General features: G+C 63.2%; 2 protein-coding genes across 4 annotated transcripts in view; both read right to left on the bottom strand.

The window, feature by feature from the left end:
* Positions 1–221: 221 nt before the first annotated feature.
* On the bottom strand, positions 222–14,661 carry GRK2 (G protein-coupled receptor kinase 2). Of its 2 annotated transcripts, none has more exons than XM_054171870.1 (21): positions 14,410–14,661; positions 12,296–12,372; positions 11,725–11,798; positions 11,351–11,452; positions 11,073–11,147; positions 10,351–10,412; positions 9,990–10,041; positions 9,350–9,441; positions 8,905–9,004; positions 8,717–8,795; positions 8,508–8,638; positions 7,907–8,001; positions 7,722–7,829; positions 7,575–7,641; positions 6,531–6,631; positions 6,359–6,425; positions 5,508–5,603; positions 5,257–5,419; positions 3,768–3,904; positions 3,130–3,240; positions 222–709 (listed from the first exon to the last, which is right to left on the bottom strand). In XM_054171870.1, the coding sequence occupies exons 1-21, from the start codon at positions 14,520–14,522 to the stop codon at positions 548–550; spliced, it is 2,064 nt and encodes a 687-aa protein (XP_054027845.1). In that variant the 5' UTR covers positions 14,523–14,661; the 3' UTR covers positions 222–547. The 2 variants fall into 2 exon arrangements, with proteins under 2 accessions (XP_054027845.1, XP_054027844.1); XM_054171869.1 differs by having other exon boundaries at positions 3,130–3,243; positions 14,410–14,659.
* A 2,328-nt stretch (positions 14,662–16,989) lies between these two features.
* Positions 16,990–22,041, bottom strand: part of KDM2A (lysine demethylase 2A) — a 46,442-nt gene continuing 41,390 nt past the window's right edge. For both annotated transcript variants that reach the window (XM_054171672.1, XM_054171671.1), the window contains exons 19-22: positions 21,020–21,183; positions 20,178–20,336; positions 18,943–19,158; positions 16,990–18,228 (exon numbers count right to left, since the gene is read on the bottom strand). In XM_054171672.1, the coding sequence (XP_054027647.1) occupies positions 18,047–18,228; positions 18,943–19,158; positions 20,178–20,336; positions 21,020–21,183 (721 nt within the window). In that variant the 3' untranslated portion in view covers positions 16,990–18,046. The remainder of the gene's footprint in view (positions 18,229–18,942; positions 19,159–20,177; positions 20,337–21,019; positions 21,184–22,041) is intronic.

Below are 22,041 nucleotides of genomic sequence, written 5' to 3'. Positions count from 1 at the left end.
CACAGCCTAGCCAGGGCACACCGGGCTGGCAGGGAGGTGGGCAAAGGCTATGGAGGGGGTGAGACAAGATGCCCAATTCCCTGCCCAAACCGGCTGAAGCTGGGCACCCATCTGCCCCATTTTGGCACACACAGTGGTGGCAAAGCAGGGGGGCACGGGGAGGGGGCATGGGGAGGTGGCATAGGGAGGGGGCACATGGAGGGGGCACATGGAAGGGGGCACATGGAGGGGGCACATGGAGGGGGCTGCCTTCATCTTAGCCGGAGAGCTCATAGAGGACTTGGGACACACACACACACACACACACTGGGGAGAGGTGCCAGGCCATGCCACGTGCCCAGGACCAGCTTCATGCCAGAGGCTGGGATGGCAACGCCACAGCCATCCCCACTCCATGCCCAGTGGATGAAAAGGGGCATCGGGCACCCTCCAATGCCAAGCCCAGGGGACGAGAAGGAGCAAGGGGCACACGGGAACCCAACCCAATAAATTAGAGGTGGGGTGGGAACTGGGAGGAGGGGGGAAAGGAGGGCACGTTGGCACAGGGTCAGAGCCCGTTGGCAGAGCGCTGGATGAAGGGCACTTTGCTGAGCTCCACCACGGGCGAGCGAGGCTTGTTCTGCATCCGGGGCACCCTCTGCAGCAGCTGCTGCGCCTGGCGCTGGGCATCCTGCAGCTCCTTCCGCCACTGCACCAGCTCCGGGTCGCTCTGTGCCAGGGCAGGGCGCTGCCTCAGGCTGAGGCTCCCCAGGGAAGGCCACGGGGTCAGGCCAGGGCTCCCCAGGGTGCCAGGGTATGGTTTAGGGTGGTTTAGGGCTCCCTGAGGTGCGAGGGGTGCGAGGGCTCCCCGTGATGCCAGGAGACAGTATGGGATCAGACCAGGGCTCCCCAGCGTGCCAGGGCAGAGTACAGAGTGGTTTGGGGTTCCCTGAGGTGCCAGGGTAGGGTATAGGGTGGTTTGGGGGCTCCCTGAGGTGGCAGGGCAGGGCACAAGGTGGTCAGGGCTTTCCCAAGGTGCCAGGACTAAGCTTTCAGTCCTTGTGCCCTGCAGTGGCTTGGAGGGCTCAATGTGCAGGGGCAGCAAGAGGTGGGCAGCAGCTGGCAGGGGATGGCCAGTGATGGGCTGGGGGTGGGCAGCAGCTGGCAGGGGGTGGCCAGTGATGGGCTGGGGGTGGGCAGCAGCTGGCAGGGGGTGGCCAGTGATGGACTGGGGGTGGGCAGCAGCTGGCAGGGGGTGGCCAGTGATGGGCTGGGGGTGGGCAGCACCCAGCTTGGGGGATGCTAGCAGCGAGCAGGAGTAGGCTTGAGCCTAGCAAAGCTTGGTCAGTGCCCAGCAGGGAGCAACCGGCACCCAGGGGAGGCGGGCTGGCGAGGCACGGGAGGTGGGCAGCGGGGCAGGGCTGGGCAGCGGGGCAGGGCTGGGCAGCGGGGCAGGGGTGGGCAGCGGGGCAGGGCTGGGCAGCGGGGCAGGGCTGGGCAGCAGGGCTGGGTAGCGGGGCAGGGGTGGGCAGTGGGGCAGGGGTGGGCAGCGGGGCAGGGCTGGGCAGCGGGGCAGGGGTGGGCAGCGGGGCAGGGGTGGGCAGCGGGGCAGGGGAGGGCAGCGGGGCAGGGCTGGGCAGCGGGGCTGGGTAGCGGGGCAGGGGTGGGCAGTGGGGCAGGGGTGGGCAGCGGGGCAGGGCTGGGCAGCGGGGCAGGGGTGGGCAGCGGGGCAGGGGAGGGCAGCGGGGCAGGGGTGGGCAGCGGGGCAGGGCTGGGCAGCGGGGCAGGGCTGGGCAGCGGGGCAGGGCTGGGCAGCAGGGCTGGGCAGCGGGGCAGGGCTGGGCAGCGGGGCAGGGCTGGGCAGTGGGGCAGGGGTGGGCAGCGGGGCAGGGCTGGGCAGCGGGGCAGGGGAGGGCAGCGGGGCTGGGCAGCGGGGCAGGGGTGGGCAGTGGGGCAGGGGTGGGCAGCGGGCAGGGGTGGGCAGCGGGGCAGGGCTGGGCAGCGGGGCAGGGGTGGGCAGCGGGGCAGGGGTGGGCAGCCGGGCAGGGGTGGGCAGCGGGGCAGGGCTGGGCAGCCGGGCAGGGCTGGGCAGCCAGGCAGGGGTGGGCAGCGGGGCAGGGGTGGGCAGCGGGGCAGGGGTGGGCAGCGGGGCTGGGCAGCGGGGCAGGGGTGGGCAGCGGGGCAGGGGTGGGCAGCGGGGCTGGGCAGCGGGGCAGGGGTGGGCAGCGGGGCAGGGCTGGGCAGCGGGGCAGGGCTGGGCAGCGGGGCAGGGGTGGGCAGCCGGGCAGGGGTGGGCAGCGGGGCAGGGCTGGGCAGCCGGGCAGGGCTGGGCAGCGGGGCAGGGGTGGGCAGCGGGGCTGGGCAGCGGGGCAGGGGTGGGCAGCGGGGCAGGGGTGGGCAGCGGGGCAGGGGTGGGCAGCGGGGCTGGGCAGCGGGGCAGGGGAGGGCAGCGGGGCAGGGGTGGGCAGCGGGGCTGGGCAGCGGGGCAGGGGTGGGCAGCCGGGCAGGGCTGGGCAGCCGGGCAGGGCTGGGCAGCGGGGCAGGGCTGGGCAGCGGGGCAGGGGTGGGCAGCGGGGCAGGGCTGGGCAGCCGGGCAGGGCTGGGCAGTGGGGCAGGGGAGGGCAGTGGGGCAGGGCTGGGCAGTGGGGCAGGGGAGGGCAGTGGGGCAGGGCTGGGCAGTGGGGCAGGGGTGGGCAGCGGGGCAGGGCTGGGCAGCGGGGCAGGGCTGGGCAGCGGGGCAGGGGTGGGCAGTGGGGCAGGGGTGGGCAGCGGGGCAGGGGTGGGCAGCGGGGCAGGGCTGGGCAGCGGGGCAGGGCTGGGCAGCGGGGCAGGGGTGGGCAGCGGGGCAGGGCTGGGCAGCGGGGCAGGGCTGGGCAGCGGGGCAGGGGTGGGCAGCGGGGCAGGGCTGGGCAGCGGGGCAGGGGTGGGCAGCGGGGCAGGGCTGGGCAGCGGGGCAGGGCTGGGCAGCGGGGCAGGGGTGGGCAGCGGGGCAGGGGAGGGCAGCGGGGCAGGGCTGGGCAGCGGGGCAGGGCTGGGCAGCGGGGCAGGGCTGGGCAGCGGGGCAGGGCTGGGCAGCGGGGCAGGGGTGGGCAGCGGGGCAGGGCTGGGCAGTGAGCCCGGGGAGGAGCAGCCAGGTGGGGGCACACTCACGTCGCACTGCAGCACGAACTGCTTGCCCCCCCGCATGCGGAGCAGGATGCACCTGCGCTCCTTCACCTGCGTCTCCTCCACCGAGTCGATCTCCTCCATGGTCAGCAGGGACTGCTGCAGGCAGAGCCTCAGCCCTGCCCCTGGGCACCCCCCAGCCCGTGCCCCCATGCCCCTCACTCACGGTGCCACTCCTGCTTCTGCCCATCCCTCACCCTCCTTTATGCCCGCCGCATCCTGCTTTGTGCCCCTTGTACCTGCCTCTGTGCCCCCCAGAACCCACTGTGTCTCCTGCATCCCACTCTGTGCCCCCTGTATTCCCCTCTGTGCCCTCCATACCCCACTTTGTGCCCCCATATCTGCTTCTCTGGTCCCCATACCCGCATTGGTGCCCTCATACCCCGCTTTGTGCCCTCCATATCTCCCCTTCACGGCCTCATACTGCCCTCTGTCCCCCCCCATATACCCCTCGGTGCCCCTCATATAGCCCTCTGTGCCCCTTGTATGCCCCTTTGTGCCCTTCACACCCCTATGTGCCTTCCTTCTCCCCTTTGTGCCCCTCATATCCCTCCCTGTGCCCACTCTGATGTCCACCAGCAGCACAGTGTGCCCGCCCAGTGCCCGCCCAGTGCCCACCTTACCGGCGACTCGCCCTCCCCGCGCCACTCCAGGCGGTTGGGGAAGAGGTAGAAGTAGCGGCGCTGCCACTGCGTCAGGAAGGGGTTGCCCAGCTTGGCCATGTAGCCATGCATGATGCAGTCCTTGCCCATGGCATAATCTGTGCCCACCAAGCAATGGCAGAGTTGGGGTGGGTTGGAAAAGCCCTCCAGGATCATCCAACCACCAACCCAGCACCACCATGGCCCCAGGTGCCACGGCCACAGCCTTCTGGAACACCTCCAGGGATGGGGACTCCACCACCACCCTGGGCAGCCTGATCCAGTGCCTGACCACTCTGGCAGCAATTAAATTGTTCCTCAAGTCCAGCCCTAGTCCCCTGGGGCAGCTTGAGGCCATTGCCTCTTGCCCTGTCACTTGTTCCTTGGCACAAGAGCCCAGCCCCCACCTGGCTCCAATCTCCTTGCAGGGAGCTGCAGGGAGCCAGAAGGTCTCCCCTCAGCCTCCTTTGCTCCAGGCTCAACACCCCCAGCTCCCTCAGCCCTGTTCTCCAGCCCCTTCCCCAGCTTGGTTGCCCTTCTCTGGCCCTGCTCCAGCTCCTCAATGTCCTTCTGGGAGTGAGGCTTTCACAACTGACCCCAGGATTCCAGCTGTGGCCTCAGCAGTGCCCAGTCTGGGGGACAATCCGTGCCCTGCTCCTGCTGGCCACACTCTTGCTGCTCCAGGCCAGGCTGCTGGTGGCCTTCTTGGCCACCTGGGCACCCCCTGGCTCATCTCCAGCTCCCCCAGGTCCTTTCCCACCAGGCATTTTCCAGCCACTCTACCCCCAGCCTAGAGCCTTCATGGGGTTGTTGTGAGCCAAGTGTAGGACCCAGCACTTGGCCTGGTTGAACCTCATCCCATTGACCTCCCCATGAATCCAGCCTGGCCAGACCCCTCTGTAGTGTCTCCCACAGATCAACATTTGCCACCCAACTTTGTGTCATCTGCTAGCTGACTGGGGGCACATTCTCCATGCCAGGGAGATGCTAGGTCAGAGCCAAGTTGCTGTTGGTGGTGGCACAGGGAATCATAGAATCAATTGTAAGGGTTGGAAGGGAGCTCAAGGCTCAGCCAGCTCCAACCCCCCTGCCATGGCCAGGGACACCTCACACTGCAGCAGGTTGCTCACAGCCACCTCCAGCCTGGCTGCAAACACCTCCAGGCAGGAGGCTTCCACCACCTCCCTGGGCAGCCTGTGCCAGTCTCTCACCACCCTCATGGGGAAGAACTTCTTCCTCACAACCAATCTCCATCTCCCCACTTCTAGTTTTGCTCCATCCCCCCAGTCCTATCCCTCCCTGACACCCTCAAAAGTCCCTCCCCAGCTTTCCTGCAGCCCCCTGCAGATCCTGGAAGGCCACAATTAGGTCTCCTGGGAGCCTTCCCTTCTCCAGACTGAACAGCCCCAGCTCCCTCAGTCTGTCCTCACAGGAGAGGTGCTCCAGCATGGGCAAGCCCGTCCCCACTCACCCTCCTCGTGGCCCAGCTGCTTGTTCTTGGCCTTCTTGCGAGCCTCCAGCTTGTCTGTGTCGGCGTTGACCGCTTCAAAGACCGTCTCGGTCACCTCCTGCTGCCACCGCTCCGAGATGGTCAGCGGGAAGTTGCGGTACAGCTCCTGGTCGCTCTCCAGCAGCTGGTGGGCACAGAGGTTGGCACGGGGTGAAGGGACTGCCAGCCCTTTCTGTCCCCACCCCAGTCCCCATGAGGCTCGGCCCTGGCACCTTGATGCCCTTGGTGTCCTCCTCGTCGAAGGAGCCGATGTCGAAGGCGTCGGCCGCGTTCACCTCGCCGCGGGGCGGGATCAGTGGCGGTGGATACTGCCAGCAGGAGAGGGGGGTGAGGCTGCCTGTGCCCTCTGCCTCTTCCCTGTGCCCCCAAACCACTTCCTGTGCCCCTGTACCCGTGTCCCTAAACCCCTTCTCTGTGCCCCCAAACCACTTCCTGTGCCTTCGTGCCCCTTCCCTGTGCCCCTGTACCTGTGTCCCTAAACCCCTTCTCTGTGCCCCAGTCCCATTCCCTGTGTTCCCAGACCTCTTCCTGTGCCCACATGCCCCTGTGTCCTCATACCCCTTCCTTGTGCCCACATGCCCCTTCCTGTGCACCCTTACTCCTTACTCATGCTGCCATACCTGTACCCCTTTTTATGTCCCCAACCCCCTTCCCTGTGCCCACATCCCCCTTCCTGTGCCCTCATATCCCTTCCATGTGTCCCCAAACCCCTCCCTGGGCCCATATCCCACTTCCTGTGCCCTCATACCCCTTCCATGTGTCCCCAAACCCCCATAACCATTCCCCATGCCCCTATCTCTTCCCTGTACCAGATACCCATTCCCCATGCCCCTATACTCCTTCCTGTGCCCCCAAACCCATTCCCTGTGCCCTTATCTCTTTCCTGTACCCTTTCCCCATGCCCCTAACCCATTTCCTGACCCCCCCCATCACTTCCTGTACTCTTATAGCCCTTCCTCATGCCCCCACAGTCCTTCCTTGTGCCCATTTCCCTTGCCTGTGCCCCCCATGCCCCCATTCCCATTCCTTGCACCCCTTCCCCGTGCCCCTGCACTCCTCTCACCTTCTGCAGGAAAACCATCTGCCAGTCCAGGCCCTTGAAGAAGGGTTCCTCCTTCACCTCCTGAGCCCTGGGGAGCGAGGCAGGATGAGCCCTGGGCCTGAGGGTGTTTTGCCAGCTCCCCCTCCTTCCCTGGCACAGCGCTGGGCAGGGGGTGGTGCCCAGCAGGACTCACCCACACCCCATGCAGCCCAGGCGGCGGTTGACGTCCCGCTGGAGCAGGCCCTGCAGCAGGGAACGCAGCTCGGGGGAGAAGGAGTCCGGCAGCTCCACCGCCTGTGGGAGGGGGCACAGAGTCACAGAGCCACTGAATCAACCAGGCTGGAAGAGACCTCCAAGGCCAACCCCAACTGACCAACCAGACCGTGGCACTAAGTGCCTCATCCAGGCTCCTCTGAAACACCTCCAGGCCCTCGACCCCACCACCTCCCTGGGCAGCCCAGCCCAAAGGGCAATCTCTCTGTCTGGGAAGAACTTCTTCGTAAGCTCAAGCCCAAACTTCCCCCTGCACAGCTTGAGACTGTGTGCTCTTGGTCTGGTGCTGGATGCCTGCCTGGGAGAAGAGACCAATCCCCACCTGGCTACAACCTCCCTTCAGGCAGCTGGACAGAGCAAGAAGATCTCTTCTCCAGGCTAAGCAACCCCAGCTCCCTCAGCCTCTCCTCCCAGGGCTGTGCTCCAGACCCCTCCCCAGCTTTGTTGCCCTTCTCTGGACACCTTCCAGCATCTCAGCATCTTTCTTGAATTGAGGAGCCCAGAACTGGACACAGGACTCAAGTTGTGGCCTGACCAGTGCTGAGCACAGGGCACAATGACCTCCCTGCTCCTGCTGGCCACACTATTCCCGATGCAGGCCAGGATGCCCTTGGCCTTCTTGGCCACCTGGGCACACTGCTGGCTCATGTCCAGCCTACTGTCAGCCAGCACCCCCAGGTCCCTTTCTGCCTGGCCCCTCTCCAGTCACTCTGTCCCCAGCCCGGGTTGTTGTGGCCAATGTGTAGAAGCTGGCCTCAGAGGTGTGGGCAGGGGTGGTCAGCGGGGCACGTGTGGCATCAACACACACTCCAGGCACTGCCCACCGTAAGCACCAGCTGTGCCTCACTGCTTCACACGCTGTGCCCCCTCCAGGCCTCCAGCAGCGCATGGCAGAGGCTGGCAGAGCAGCACAGGGGTGCTCGTGCCCTCTCCCTGCCCGCCCCAGCAGCGGCTGGCAGCTCACCATGGTGAGGGTCATGCGGTCGATCTCGTGCTTGTCCTTTGTCTTGTGCTGCCGAAAGGGGCTGTGCCTGCGGCCAGGGGAGGGAAAGGGAGCTCAAAGCGGTGCCCACCCGTGGCCTGCTGTGCCCACCGGTGCCCACAGGCTCACCCCCGGAGCAGTTTGAAGAGCATGCAGCCCAGTGAGAACCAGTCAGCGCTGCTGTCGTAGGCCACTCCCTTCTGCAGCACCTCTGGTGCCATGTACCCATGGGTGCCCCTGTGAGGGCACAGAAGCAGGGTCAGGGGCCGTGCCAGGCGGCTGGGCAGGGCGGGCAGGGGCGTGGGCACACTCACACACTGGCATGGGGCTTCTTTTTGGAGAAGTCACAAGCCAGGCCCAGGTCTGAGATGCGGACGTGCCCAAACTCGTCCAGGAGGATGTTTGCTGGCTGCCAAGACACGGTGCCAACCCTCAGCCCAAGTGCTGCCCCTGGGCACAGGGTGGGCAGCGAGGTTGGGAGTGCCCACGTGGGTGCTCTGTAGGATCTGGGGACTGGGATGTTCTGGCAGAGTCTCTGAATGCCCACCCTGATGACTCAGGATGATGGCCGTGGGGTCCCAAGAGTGCCCATGGGTTTGGGAAGGGGGCCCATGGAGTTTTGGAGTGCCCATGGTGTCTGGGGGTGCCTGTGGAGTTTTGGGGTGCCCATGGAGTTTGAGGGTTTCCATGGGGCTTGGGGGTGCCCACAGGACCTGTGGGTGCCCACGATTCAGGGAATGCTCACAGGGTTTGAGGGCTCCTGCAGGCTCTGTGGGTGCCTGTGACACCTGTGGGTGCTCACAAGGTCCCGTGGGGAGGGTTCCTACAAAGCCCAGGGATGTCAGAGAGGGCCTCTAAACACCTGCAGGGTCTGAGGGTGCCCACGGGGGTGCCCACTGGGGTGTGGGTGCCCACCTTGAGGTCCCGGTACACCACGAAGCGGCTGTGCATGTGCTCCAGGCCCAGGATGATCTCGGCTGCGTAGAACCTCATCTCTGCCTCTGAGAAGACACCATGCTGGGACAGGTGATAGTGCAGGTCTCCTCCTGGGACAACAGGGCCAAGTTGTCACCCTGGCATCACCCTCTGTGCCCAGGGCTCCCTCGGGACCGGAGCCCTCTCACCGTTCATGAGGTCGAGGATGAAGCTGAGCTTGTCGGGCGTGTGGAAGGCGTAGGACATGCAGACGATGAAGGGGCAGTCCTGGCAGGACAGACAGGGTCAGGCAGCGCCACAGGGCCACCCTGCCCTCACTGCCCCTCTCCCCTTGCCCCTGCCAGCGCTGCCCAGTGCCTGTGCTGTGCCCCCTCACCCCTGTGCTGACGAGGGACAGCATGATGCGCTCGTTGAGGGCCAGGGTCTCGCCCTGCTTCATCTTGATGCGCTTCTTGTCCAAGCACTTCATGGCGTACCTGGGGGGGCAAAGAGTCCCTGTGGGGTCCTGCTGCTGCCCCACATCCCTCCTCCAGTGCCACCACCACGTCACCAGGGCCCCACCAACCATATGCACGCCCCTCTGCTGCCAGCACCCATGGGCCACAGCACCACATCCAGCTCCCACCCATGGCCGTGATGTCCCTGCGTCTCCCCGACACCTGCAGCCACGATGATGCCGTCACAAGCCTCAGGCATCTGCTGTCGTGGCAGTGTCACCCCTGATGCCCTGGGGACAACCACCACAGCCTCAGCCTCAGCCCCCAGGGCAGGCAGACCCCCTCCAGCCCCACCACGAAGGAGCTGTGCCCCCCATTAATTACATTTTGCCTGTGTCTGCTTTCCGGCAGCCGTAGACCTCCCCAAAGCCGCCGCGGCCGATGATCCGGTGAACGCTGAAGTCGTTCATGGTGAGCTGGAGAGGGCAGAGAAGGAGCTGAGGGAAGGGGGTGAGAAGGAGCTCCAGGGTGAGCCTGGATCCCTAGGTCCTGCAGCACCAGCCCTGCACCATGATCTGCATGTGGCTATGGTGTTAATGATGGTGGAGGCGATGGTGGTGGTGGAGTGGTGATGGTGATGGTGATGGTGGAGTGGTGATGGTGATGGTGGAGTGGTGATGGTGATGGTGCTGATGGTGATGTAGTAGTGGTGGTGATGGTAGTGATGGGGGGGTGTTGATGGTGGTGGTATTGATGGAGTTTCATGAGGAGGTGAGGTGGAGGGAACCCATCTGGTGGTGGGACCCTGATGGTGATGCTGATTGGTGTTGGTGGTCCCACACCCTGCCTCAGTTTCCCCAGCTGAGGAACGCAGAGGCTGCTCCACACATCCCTGTGAGCTTGGTGAAAGCCTAGGGAGGAGCGTTCTGAGGGTGCCCAGGGCAGCATCCTTTTCACTGTGCCCATGTGCCCCCCTCCCTGGAAGCACCCAGAGGTGCCCTGAGGCACAGGGGTCCCTGCTCACATGGATGTTCAGCTCCACGTTCTTCCACTGGCAGAACCTGGTGAACTTGTCACTGCAAGGAAGCACAGAGAGGGCAAGAGTGGAGCCCCTGCAGACCCCCCCACTAGAACCCATCTTGGAGCAGAAGGACCCTTTGGACTTGTCTGGAGACAGGAAGCACCCCCCAGGACCCCTCTTTGGGAACAGCAAGACCCTGGATCAGACCTGGGGATGAGAAGAGTCCCCTGAGTCCCTGGTGAGGGAACAGACACCACCGGAGCTCCTCTCAAGGAAGGGAGCCCTGGTCCCTCTCTGTGCCAGGAGACCTTGTCCCCAGCCAGGGGGGACACCCTGACCCCTGTGGGACCTTCCCCCTTCTCACCTCTCAATGAATTTCTGGAAGATGCCCCCCCGCAGGTTCTGGCAGATCTCCTCAATGTAGGGCTGGAGGGGACAAGGGGCTCAGAACTGCATCCCCACTGCCACCCAGCTCACTGCCACCCAGCTCACAGCCACCCAGCTCGCTGCCACCCAGCTCACTGCCACCCAGCTCGCTGCCAGCCAGCTCACTGCCACCCAGCTCACAGCCACCCAGCTCACTGCCACCCAGCTCGCTGCCACCCAGCTCGCTGCCACCCAGCTCGCTGCCACCCAGCTCACCCCAGCCCCTCCCATTCCAGCAGGACCTGAGGTCTCCTCCACCCCTGGCACTTCACACAGCCCTGCTGCCACCACCAGACCCCTGGGGACACTTCTGCCACTCAGGGTCAGCCCAGTCTCTGGGGACCTCAGCATCACCACCCTGGGGACCCCACTGTCATCTCCATGCAATGGGGACACCACCACCCTCCAAGGAGCCCCTCTGTCAGCTCTGGCCCCACGTCCCTTAACTACCACCCTATGGGGACCACCAGCAATTCTCCTCACTCTCCAGCTTCTGCTGACCTCCTCACCATCCCCTGGGGTCCCCCAGCCCTTCTGGGATACCCCCCAGCATCTCCAGGGACCTCTTGTCACCACCAGTCCCCCAGCCCCCCTGTAAGGATTAACCCTCCGAGTACCAGAGGTGGCAGGGACCCCTTCTCTGTCCCGGGTGATGCCCACCTGGAAGAGGTCTGGGGGCACCTGCTTCTTGGTCAGGTGGCTCTGGACGTGCTCGGTGGCACTCTTGGAGAAGGGCTGTGAGGCGAGATGGGACTGTGTCACCCTGGGCAGAGGGGACAGGGACACAGGGGCTGGGCAGGACTGAGGGGAACTCACGGAGCAATCCGCATCCATGAGGCTCCCAGAGCAGAAGTTGGTCCCTCTGGGCAGTGGGCACACCCCTCCCTCCCACCCCCTCTGGGGACAGCGCTGTGGCACCTCAGCCCCCTGGCACTCACGTGGGAGCAGGCCAGCAGCTCCTTCATGATGTAATGGTCGAAGATGTGGCGGCTGCGGGCGCTGCGCTCCTCCTCCGAGTCCAGCTTCTCGTACTTCTTGATCTGCCAAGGGCACAGCCCCCATGGCACAGGGGCACACTGCCACCACGGGGCACAGTCCTCGCCCAGCACCGAGGCCAGGTGGGTTCCAGGAGCCGGTACATCAGCAAGCACAGCCCCAGCCCCTCTGGGCACCACATCCGCCCCAGCACCATCTCCTTTGGGCACTCCGCATGCTCTTGGTGCCACGTCTGTGGGCACTACAGGGACCGAATGCCACCCTCAACCCTGCTGGTGACCACGGAGGTCCATCCAGATGGGTCCCTACACCTCACCTCCTCATAAAACTCCATCAGGGGTTTGGCCTCCTCTGCCTGGTTGAAGGCGAAGTCCCTGAAGAGCAGGTACCCTGTGGCAGGGACAGAGCCATGGCATGAGCAGTGCCCACCCCAGCGTGGCACTGCGTGCACAGGGGGGTCCCCAGGGCCTGTTTGTCCCCACAGCCACCAGGCTCAGGGAAGTGCCAGGCTGGAGGCTGGCCAGCGCTCGGCAAGGCAACCCAGCGAGGCGAGGAGGACGCCGGTGGGCACTGCGGGGCAGGAGGCCGGGGCAGCAGTGGGGCAGGGGCACACGGGCGGGCACCGTGGAGCGGGAGGACGTGCCCGGAAACCACCAGAGCCGGCAGGAGGAAGCGAGAGGCACTTCCTGCCCGGGACGGTTAGCACTGGGGGAAGTGACGGGGCAGGGGGCACGGGGTGGGGGACGCTGCCACCTCCGCCCAGCCTGGCCCCACAGCCAGGGGAGCAGTGTGGGGGGATGGGCACTGCCACCATCACAATTGCCATCCCTCTCCCCGCCAGCCAGGCCACACGTGTCCCCGTGTGCCCCCCCCAGTCCCCGGCTCACCGATCTTCTGGGTGAAGATCTTGTCGAAGGTCAGCTCCCCCCGGTCCTCCAGGTACTTCTGCATCACACTGCGGATGCTGGGGGCACCAAAGGGGCTCAGTGCCCTGCCTGCCCCGTGCCCCCACACCCCTGCTGCCCCCAATGCCACCCACGTCTCCCTCCTGCTCCTCCTGCGCCCCCCATGTCACCCCAAACCCAGCTGGCACGTGTATCCTCCCATCTTGTGTCCCCTCTGTGTGCCCAGTAAGGGTCAGGCACTGTGTGCCTGGCACAATGGGGTGCCAGGGAGGCTGGGGAGGGGGGTACCCCCCCAAAAACCCCTTACTAGTGCCCACCAGCTAAGGCACAGGAGGGTGGGGACCAGGGTGGCAAAGCCAAATCCCCCCCTGCTGCCTGGGGAGGGGCAGGTCAGCCTGTGCCCACACATGCAGGGTGCTGCATGTGTGCCAGGAGCACAGAGACCAGCATGTGGCAGGCTGCTGTGTGCCAGGCTGTGATCTGCACCACGTGCTGTGCCATGCTTTGCTCTGTGCCATGTGCAGTGTGCCACGCTGTGCAGCATACAGTGGGCACAGGCTGGGTGTGCAAAAGGGACTTGTAAGAGAGCTGCATGGGCAGGAGAGGGAGCGACACAGGCATGTGTGTGCCCGCATGTGTGTGCCCAGGGAGGGGCACGGGAGGTCCTGAGCGTGCCAGCCAAGCTCCCACGTGTGTGCAAGTGTGTGGGTGTGTACATGGTGCCAGTGCCTGGCAGGGCAGGTGTGTACCAGGATGGTGTGTGGGTGCAGGCAGGGGCACAAACAACTGGGTGTGACTGTGCTGGCAGGTGTGCCCATGTCCCTGTGCCAGGCAGGATCCATGTGTGTGCACAGCAGGGTGTATGCACAGCTCTGTGTGTGCCCAGCAGCTGGCTGGCTGTCCATGTGCCCAGCTCTGTGTGTGCCCAGCTGGTGTCTGTGTGCCTAGGCAAGGTGTGTGTCCAGGAGGTGTCTGTGTGTCTGTGCACCCAGCTCTGCATGCACCCAGGAGCCATGTGCCTAAGCACTGTCCCTGTGTCTATGTACCCAGGAGCTATGCCCATGTGCCCAGCTCTATGTGTACCCTGGAGCCATGTCCCTGTGCCCAGGTCCAGTCTGTCTGTGTGCCCAGGCGCTGTGTACCTGTGCCCAGACACTGTCTCTCTGTCTGTGTACCCAGGAGCTGTTTGTCTGTCCCTCTGTGTACCCAGGAGCTATGCCTCTGTGCCTAGGTACTGTCTGTCTGTATACCCAGGAGCTGTGTCCCTGTGCCCAGGCGCTGTCTGTCTGTCCCTGTGCCCAGGCACTGCCTCTGGGTCCGTGTGCCCAGGAGCTGTGTCCCTGTGCCCAGGCGCTGTCCCTGTGTCCATGCACTCAGGAGCTGTGTCCCTGTGCCCAGGCACTGTCTGTCTGTCCCTGTGCCCAGGCGCTGTCTGTCCATCCCCGTCCCTGTGCCCAGGCACTGTCTCTGTGTCCATGCACTCAGGAGCTGTGTCCCTGTGCCCAGGCACTGTCTATCTGTCCCTGTGCCCAGGCGCTGCCTATCTGTCCCTGTGCCCCGGCGCTGTCTATCTGTCCCTGTGCCCAGGCGCTGCCTATCTGTCCCTGTGCCCAGGCGCTGCCTATCTGTCCCTGTGCCCAGGCGCTGTCTATCTGTCCCTATGCCCAGGCACTGTCTCTGTGTCCATGCACTCAGGAGCTGTGTCCCTGTGCCCCGGCGCTGTCTATCTGTCCCTGTGCCCAGGCGCTGCCTATCTGTCCCTGTGCCCAGGCACTGTCTATCTGTCCCTGTGCCCAGGCGCTGTCTATCTGTCCCTATGCCCAGGCACTGTCTCTGTGTCCATGCACTCAGGAGCTGTGTCCCTGTGCCCCGGCGCTGTCTGTCCGTCCCCGTCCCCATGCCCTGCCCACAGCCCCCATCTCCCGCACCTCCACCCCGGTGCCCCCCGTGCATGCCAAGCCCCGAGCGGGGGAACACAGGCGAGCGGGCGGGCGCGGGGCGGGGGGAAGCGGGCGGCAGCGGGCGGCGGGCAGCAGGCGGTGCGGCGGGGCCGGGGGAGCGGCGGGGGGCGGCGGCGGGGCGCGGCGGGGCCTGACCTGGGCTCGGGCAGCAGGATCCGCTTGCTGGCGCGGGCGGCGGGCGCGGCGCGGCTCTTCTCCATGGCCATCAGGTAACTCACGTCCGCCAGCACCGCCTCCAGGTCCGCCATCTTCTGCCGCCCCGCCGCCCGCCGCCGCCACCACCGCCGCCGCCACCGCCGGGACCGACCCGGCCGGACCCGGAACCGGAACCGGGAAGCGGAGCCCGGAAGCGGAACGCAACGGGGAGGGGGCAGGTGGGGAACGAGAGGCAGCGCCCTGCCTGGCTCCGGGAGGCTGCGGCGCGGAGCGGGGCAGGGACGTGCGGAGGGGAGGGGACGTGGGACTGCCCTGCCCTCCGCCCCGCCCGCCCGGGAGGGGCTGTGACAGCGGGGGGGGTGCGGGGGACACACACGGGGTGTGGCACCGGGGGTGACACGGTAGGGGGTGTGTCTGCGTCCTCCAACCCCTTCCCATCTCCGTTCCAGTCCCATCCCTGCTTCCTATCCCCTCCCAGTCCCTACCCATCCCACTCCGCTCCCTGGGCGTTATCCCTTCCCAGTCCTATCCCTGGTCCCTATCGCTTCCCAGTCCCATCCGCGGTCCCTCTCTCTTCCCCACCCCATCCCCGTCTCCTCTCACTCTTGTCCTTTGTCCCTATGCCTTCCGCGTCCCCTCCAAGCCCACTAGCCCCTTCCCAACCCCATCCCAAGTCCTAACCCTGGTTCTTATCCCTTCCCCGACCCACTCCCATTCCCTTGTCCCTGTCTTCCCCTTGCCCTCCCCGTTCTTTCCTACCCTCATCCCTATCTCTGGTCTCTTCCCAGCCCTATCCCTGTCTCATTCCCGCTCCCTAACCCTTCCCTGTCCCCTCTGCCTCCATAGACAAACAAGTGACCGAGCCCAGCCTCCAGCTTTCTTGGTTATTTTTCGTTCTGTTTTAAAACTTGTATTAGAAAAAAATCCCCCCCCCCAAGAAACAGAAATTTCCCAGCTGAGGACTGGGTTTCCCCCCCCCCCCTTCCCTGCATCTCTTCACAGCCTTGGCAGAAGAGGGTGTGAAAGATCCTTCTCAAAAGCATGAGCAGAGGCTTCAGAGGAGAAGGGAACCCAAACAGACAAGGCGGAGGGGGGGGAATGAAAAAACAAAACCAAACCAACCCAAAAAGAATGAAAAGAAAGGGAAAGACCAGGAAGGTTCCAAGCCTCTGCCCCCCAGCCCTCCCCCACCCCCCTCCCCCACGGAGCCAGCGTCAGCCAGGGTTTGCTTTTGACCCTTAATGCTTACATTTAATTTCTTTTAAAGCACAAACATCAGAGATTGGACTCTAAATCGCCAACAAAAAAATAGATATTTACAATATTTCTCCTGGAAGGGGAGGGGGGAGGGGAGAGAGGGAAGAGGTGGAAGGGGTGGGGTTGAGGGGGGAAGGGGGGGGAAAGGAACCAAAACCAAAACCAAACCACAACCAAACCCTTAAGAGTGACTTTTTTTGTTTGCTTGTTTGTTTTTCCTGCAGGAGCTGGTGGTAGGGAGCAGTCTGGGGTTGCTTTTGTATCACCAAGTGATTTTTTGATAGAAAAAAAAATCGTTTTTTGTTTTGTTTTCCTCTTCCCTGGGGCTGTTTAATTTCCCTTCCCTTCCCCCCCCCACCCCCTTCCTCCCCAGCCCACCTTACAACAGCTGATGGTGGCTGGTGGGTGACAAGGGACATGCTGCTGGCCCCAGGCATGGTGGTGGAAGTCCTGGCTCAGGTCGTGTAGCAAAATTCCAACAAAAATAGGAACCCAAAAAGGGAAGGGAAAAAAACCCAGAAAAAAAAAAGAGAAAGCCCCAAGCTTTGGAGTCTTCTGACGTCTTCATGGGAGCCACCACCTCAGGTGGCTCCCACCGGCTCTCCGTTGGTTCTTCCTCTTGCCCAGGGATGAGAACTGCTCAGACTCCTCTGGACTGACCACAACAGAACCACTCCTTGTCCTGAAGCAAGGTGGCCATCCTGGAGCAGAGGATGTGGCCACCAACCCCTGTGCTGAGGCAGGTGGTTTGGTGGTAGCCAGAGCTCCTCTCCTTTACTGCTTCTGAAGCAGAGGGGTAGCGGGACTGCCCTCGGTGGGACCCCCGTGGTTGGGGCCATCCTCAGTGGGACCCACCAGCTGTTTTCAGTGGGACCTTTCGACCAGGCTATCCCTGATGGGATCCCTCAGCCAGGATGTCTTCCCCAGGGCTTGGGACCGGTGACACGGGCTGGGCCAGTCTGTGCTGTATCTGTCCACGCTGCCATCCTTCAGTGGGACATCAGCCAGGACATTCTCAGTGGGACCCTCTCAGCCAGGATGTCCTCTCCAGAGCTGGGACTGGTGGCATGGGCTGGGGTGAGCGGTGTCCTGACACCGGGGAGAGTCGGGGAGCGTCCAAGTCACAGGCAGGACAGGGAGGGAAATAAAATTGTGACCCAAAAAGAAGATTCCAACCTTTTTTTCCTCCCCTATTTTTTTTTTCTTTTCTTTTTTCTTTTTTTTTTCTCTGTAGGTTTTTTTTTTTGTCCTTTTTTTTTGTTGTTTCTTTGTTGTTGTTTGTGTTTGTTTTTTTCTTTTCTCTTTTTAAAGTGCAAAAAGCTCTCTGCTGCCCTAGAGAGAGGTTCTTTGGACCAACCATTCATTGCAAAAGGAAAAAACGGCAGCTACAAGGGGTGATGGTGGTGGTGGGAAGGAGAGGACACTGTGGTGGGGTCAGCAGGGCCATTGGGCAGCCTAAGCCCCTCTGGCCACGGCCCCCCAAGTCCCCAGCACATCCCCCCCCCACCTCCCGAGTGCTTCATGCTGCCGTGCAGGGAGCTGGGGAGGAAGAGGAGGCCCCCCCCAAGCCATGCTGCCTCAGACCTGGCTGATGCTTCCCGAGTCCTCCCTGAGCTCTGCTGTACCTGTGGATTCTCCCCTGTCCCCCAGCCGGCGCCTGGCCCCCACACCTGTCACCTCTGGTGCCCCGGGAAGATTCCAGAGTGGAAGCATGGCCTCATCCCAGCTTCACCTCCTCAGGCCAAAGCCCCCTGCTCCTGGCCAACAGGCAGAGAACCCACCACGTTCCTACCCTCAACACGGAAAGAACGGTGGGAGAAGGGAAGGGGATGGATCCCAGCTCCTGCAGCGGGGCCAGGGAAAGCGAGGAGCGGGTGGTGGCACCGAGAGGGGGAAACGTTTTTGTTCCAGCTCTGCTCCTGCTTCCTTGGAGAGACCTTGGCCCTGAAGCTTTGTGCTGCTGGGGAAGTGACAAGTGTTCCAAGGCAAGGAGACGACGGGGAGGAAGAAGGGAAAAGCAAGGGGGAAGAGGGTGCCCCATTTCTCTGGGCAGAGATCTGTGATTCCAACCTCCACCATGGGAGCGAGCGGCCGCAGCCTCCGGGCTCAGGCTCCCGGCCCTTTGCCCGTTCCTCCTCTGGTACTGGCCAGCCTGGCAGGACATCTTCCTCAGCAGAAGTCCTGGGGGAGGAGGAGGAGGAAGGACGGTGGAGCGAGGCCAGCAGTGGCCCTGCCTGCCGAGTCAGGTGGGAGGCAGCGGCAGGACACGGAGGGCAAGGTGGGGAGGCGGAGGAGCGGCTCTCCAAGAGGGGTGGGATGGGCTCTTTTCCTTCTCCTCAGTCTGCCCCGGGGAGGGTCTCTAGCTGATTTTTTGGATCAGCTTCTCGTCAGACAGGCAGTAGAGGCTGTTGATGGACAGGTCCGAGATGAAGTGCTCGCAGGCTTTGCGGGTGATCTGTTTGCAGCCTCGCAGGTCAATGAGAGTGACGTTGGAGATGCGGCGCAGGTAGAGCAAGGCTTGGTCTGTCAGCTTATTGCAGCCTGCAAGGAGACGAGAAGAGTGAGCTGCTGCTCTGCGAAGACAGACCCCAGCTTCCACTTGAGAGTGTGACCAGCAAGCTGAGGGAGGTTCTGCTCCCCCCCTGATCTGCCCTAGTGAGGCCTCATCTAGAGTACTGCATCCAGATCTGGGCTTCAACAGAGGGACAGGGAAATAGTGGAGAGTGTCCAACAGACCTATGAGGCTGATTAAGGGACCAGAATATCTATCAGGAGGAGAGGCTGAGAGCCCTTCGACTGTTGAGCCTGGACAAGAGCAGCCCCAGAGGGGATCGTCTCAATGCTCAGCAATAGCTAAAGGATCTGTGGGGTGCAAGAGGCTCGGGCCAGACTCTTGTCAGTGGTGCACAGGGGCGGGGCAAGGGGCAGAGGGCACAAAGTGGAAGCCAGGAGTTCTAGTTGAAGAGAAACTTTGGTGTGAGGGTGCTGGAGGCCTGGAGCAGGCTATCCAGAGAGGTTGTGGAGTGTCCTTGTGCGGAAAGCTTGCAACCCCCCCTGGGCATTGTGCTGCTGGGCAAGCTGCTGTGGGTGCCCTGCTTTAGCAGGGGGCTTGGACTGGCTGATCTCCAGAGGTCCCTTCCAACCCCACCATGCTGAGCTCGTGTGAGATTCCACACTGGGTTGAGAGAAGGAAGCCACTTTATGACGTCGAACCCGGGCAGGCCGCCCTGGGAGCGGGCCGAGCGTGGCACCCACCTGCCATGTTGAGCTCGGTGAGGGAGTTGCGCGTGGAGGAGCCCACGGCCGTGAGGAGGTTGGCAGACTGGTCGGTGAGGTGGTTGCAGTGGCTGAGGTCGAGGCGGGAGAGCAGGGGCATGTGGCGGATGATCAGCCGCAGTGTGGCGTCCGTGATGTCCAGCCCCGCGAGCCGGAAGTCGATCATGTTGCGGAGCTTGCTGCGATTGTCCTGACCTGAGGAGGGAGAGGAGAAGGTGAGCAGGGACCAGGGTCTGGCTGAGGAGAGCAAGGGCACCCTTGGGAGTTTGCAGATGATACCAGGTTGGGTGGAAGTGTCGATCTGCTTGAGGCTGGATCCATGGTGAGGCCAATGGGAGGAGGTTCAACCAGGCCAAGTGCTGGGTCCTGCACTTGGCTCACAACAACCCCATGAAGGCTCCAGGCTGGGGGCAGAGTGGCTGGAAAATGCCTGGTGGGAAAGGACCTGGAGTGGTTGGTGACAGCAGCTGGAGATGAGCCAGCGTGTGCCCAGGAGGCCAGCAGCATGTTGGCCTGGATCAGCAAGAGTGTGGCCAGCAGGAGCAGGGCAGGGATTGTCTCCCTAGACTGGGCACTGGTGAGGCCACATCTGGAATCCTGAGGTCATTTTGGGGCTCCTCACTCCCAGAAGGATATTGAGGAGCTGGAGCAGGTCCAGAGAAGGGCAACCAAGCTGGGGAAGGGTCTGGAGAACAGGGCTGGGGAGGAGCAGCTGAGGGAGCTGGGGTGTTGAGCCTGAAGCAAAGGAGGCTGAGGGGAGACCACCTGGCTCTCTGCAGCTCCCTGCAAGGAGGCTGGAGCCAGGTGGGGGTCGGGCTCTTGTGCCAAGGAACAAGTAACAGGACAAGAGAGAATGGCCTCTAGTTGCCCCAGGGGAGGTTGAGGTTGGACGTGAGGAACAAGTTCTTCATTGAAAGGGTTGTCAAAGGCCTCCCCAGGCATCCCTGGAGGGGTTTCAAAGCCACAGAGATAAGGTGCTGAGGACCATGGTTTAGTGGTGCCCTGGCAGAGCTGTGTTAATGCTTGGACTCCACGATCTTGAAGATCTTTTCCAACCCAAACCATTCCATGATCCTGTGACTCTCTGCCCTGCTGACTTGGGGACTTCTGGACCCAGCAAGCGTCCCTCCTCCAGCTCCCCACATGCTGTAGGGACCCTCCTCAGTCACCACTGCCCCCAGCCTTGGCCCACAACAGCATAGACAACATCTTACTGGGTTTATCTGTTGGAGGTGTGAGTAAGTCCCGGATCTGAGGGTCCTTGATTCCAACTGCCCACCGAAGATCGAGGGTCCTGAGAAGGGGGCAGCTGGAGGTACTGAGAGCACAGACCGCAGACCAGGAACAGCCTGCTAAGATGAGGTCTTTCAGGCCTGTCAGGAGAAGGAAGAGAGAGAACAGGTTAGACAGGCTTGGTCAGACATGAGGCACCTCAGATCTTTCTCCAGGCACAGGGGGAAGAAGCTCCACTCCCAGCTTGGGGTGGGACAGGGAGCTGGGCTCTGAAGGAGCAGCAAGAAAACACCTTGCTATTGGCTGCTTGCTGGGTGATGGGATCTAGGCACCCAGGAGTTTTCCCCAGTAGGGACCTAGGGTTGTGGAGCCTGGAGAAAAGGAGGCTGGGGGGAGACATTCTGCCTCTCTGCAACTCCCTGAAAAGAGGCTGGAGCTAAATTAGGGTTGGTCTCTTCTGTCAAGTGACAGGACAAGAGGAAATGGCTTCAGGTATCCCCAAGAGAGGTTTAGGTTGGACATGAGAACAATTTCTTGCTCTTGAGGGTTGTCAAGACCTGGCCCAGGCTGCCTAGGGCAGTGGAGTCCTCAGCCATGGAGGGGCTTCTGAGTTGTGCTGTGGTGCTGAAGGCCATGGCTTGGTGGTACCCTGGCACTGCTGGGTTAAGGGTTGGACTCCTTGATCTTAAAAGGTCTGCTCCAACCCAAATGGTTCCACAACTCTACCAGGGTGCAGAGCCCATCTCTCAAGTGGTGCAACCACCAGGAAGCCTTGGAGCAGCCTCGGTGGCAGAGGCAGGGCTCCCACCCCAGCCCACCTCACCTGGCAGCCTGTTGACAAGCCACGTGAGCTGCTTTTTGGAGATGTTGGTCCAGCTGAGGTCCAGGCTGACCGGCTGCCTTTTGATGATGCCGCTCAGCGCCTGGGGAGTGATGGACTTGCACCTGCTCAAATCTATCTTTGTCCACAATCTCTTGTCACAGCACCTGAGGATGGGGACAAGGACAAGGCTGAAAGCTGAGCCCTGGGAGTCCTGTGGGATGAGAGACAGACGGTGGCTTGTCTGGCTTCAGGGAGGAGCCTGGCTCTGGCATGGTCCCAGAACAGCCCATCAGAAGGCTGCTCTGCCTGGTTTCCCCCAATGCATGGGGTGGTTGCTGAGGGCGTCTGGCCACCCAAAGATGCACAGAATATCCCTGGAGGGGTTTTGCTGCCATATCACGAGACTCCAAGTCACAGCTGCCTGCCCACTTGACCCCTCCCACCAGAATGAAGATTTTAAACATCCCCTCTCCCAGCAGGCAAAACAGCCTGGTCCAACCCCACCAGGTCCCACCCGACGGCCGACCAGCACCGCCCCTGGAGGCACCACACCAGCAGCAAGTGAGTAGCCACTCTCCCCAGCCACCACCACACCATGCCAATCCCACCAGCTGCTGCTCAAAGCAGCCCAGTTCTCTCCCATCGTGCTACTCCCGCTGCTTGCTGGTGAGAAACCTCCCAGTTCCCAGTCCCCATCTGTTCCCAAGCCCCTCCATACCCAGTTGTCCCAGTGCCAGCATTGTCTTCAGGCCCGCTGCCCCCCCAGGCAGTGTTTCCAGACAGCAAACCCATTCCCAGCCTACTGGGAGGCCCAGGCGGGATGGGAAGCAGGGAAGGGCAAGGATCAGGCAGGGTGGTGGGTGAGGATAGGGCATTGGCACCTCACAAGGACATGGCAAGGGACACGGGTGCTTGGGAGCCAGCACAGCCTGCTGCTGTCTCCCCAGAGAAGCGGCAGGAGGAAGGCAGAAGGGGACAATAAAGACCGGAGCGCGCATGGCAGAGGGAGCAGCTGGGCACAG

Source organism: Dryobates pubescens, chromosome 22, assembly GCF_014839835.1.
Source record: "Dryobates pubescens isolate bDryPub1 chromosome 22, bDryPub1.pri, whole genome shotgun sequence".
NCBI classification, from domain to species: Eukaryota; Metazoa; Chordata; class Aves; order Piciformes; family Picidae; genus Dryobates; species Dryobates pubescens.
This window is presented reverse-complemented; position numbering and strand designations above follow the sequence as displayed.

Bases quoted from the DNA above. Each gene is read 5' to 3' on its own strand.
- GRK2 (XM_054171869.1), bottom strand. From the start codon at position 14,522: ATGGCGGACCTGGAGGCGGTGCTGGCGGACGTGAGTTACCTGATGGCC. The intron at 9,005-9,349 runs GTAATTAATGGG...TTGCCCCCCCAG, and splicing joins AAAGCAGACACAGGCAAAAT to GTACGCCATGAAGTGCTTGG. The intron at 3,244-3,767 runs GTAAGGTGGGCA...CTCTGCCTGCAG, and splicing joins GCGGGGAGGGCGAGTCGCCG to CAGTCCCTGCTGACCATGGA.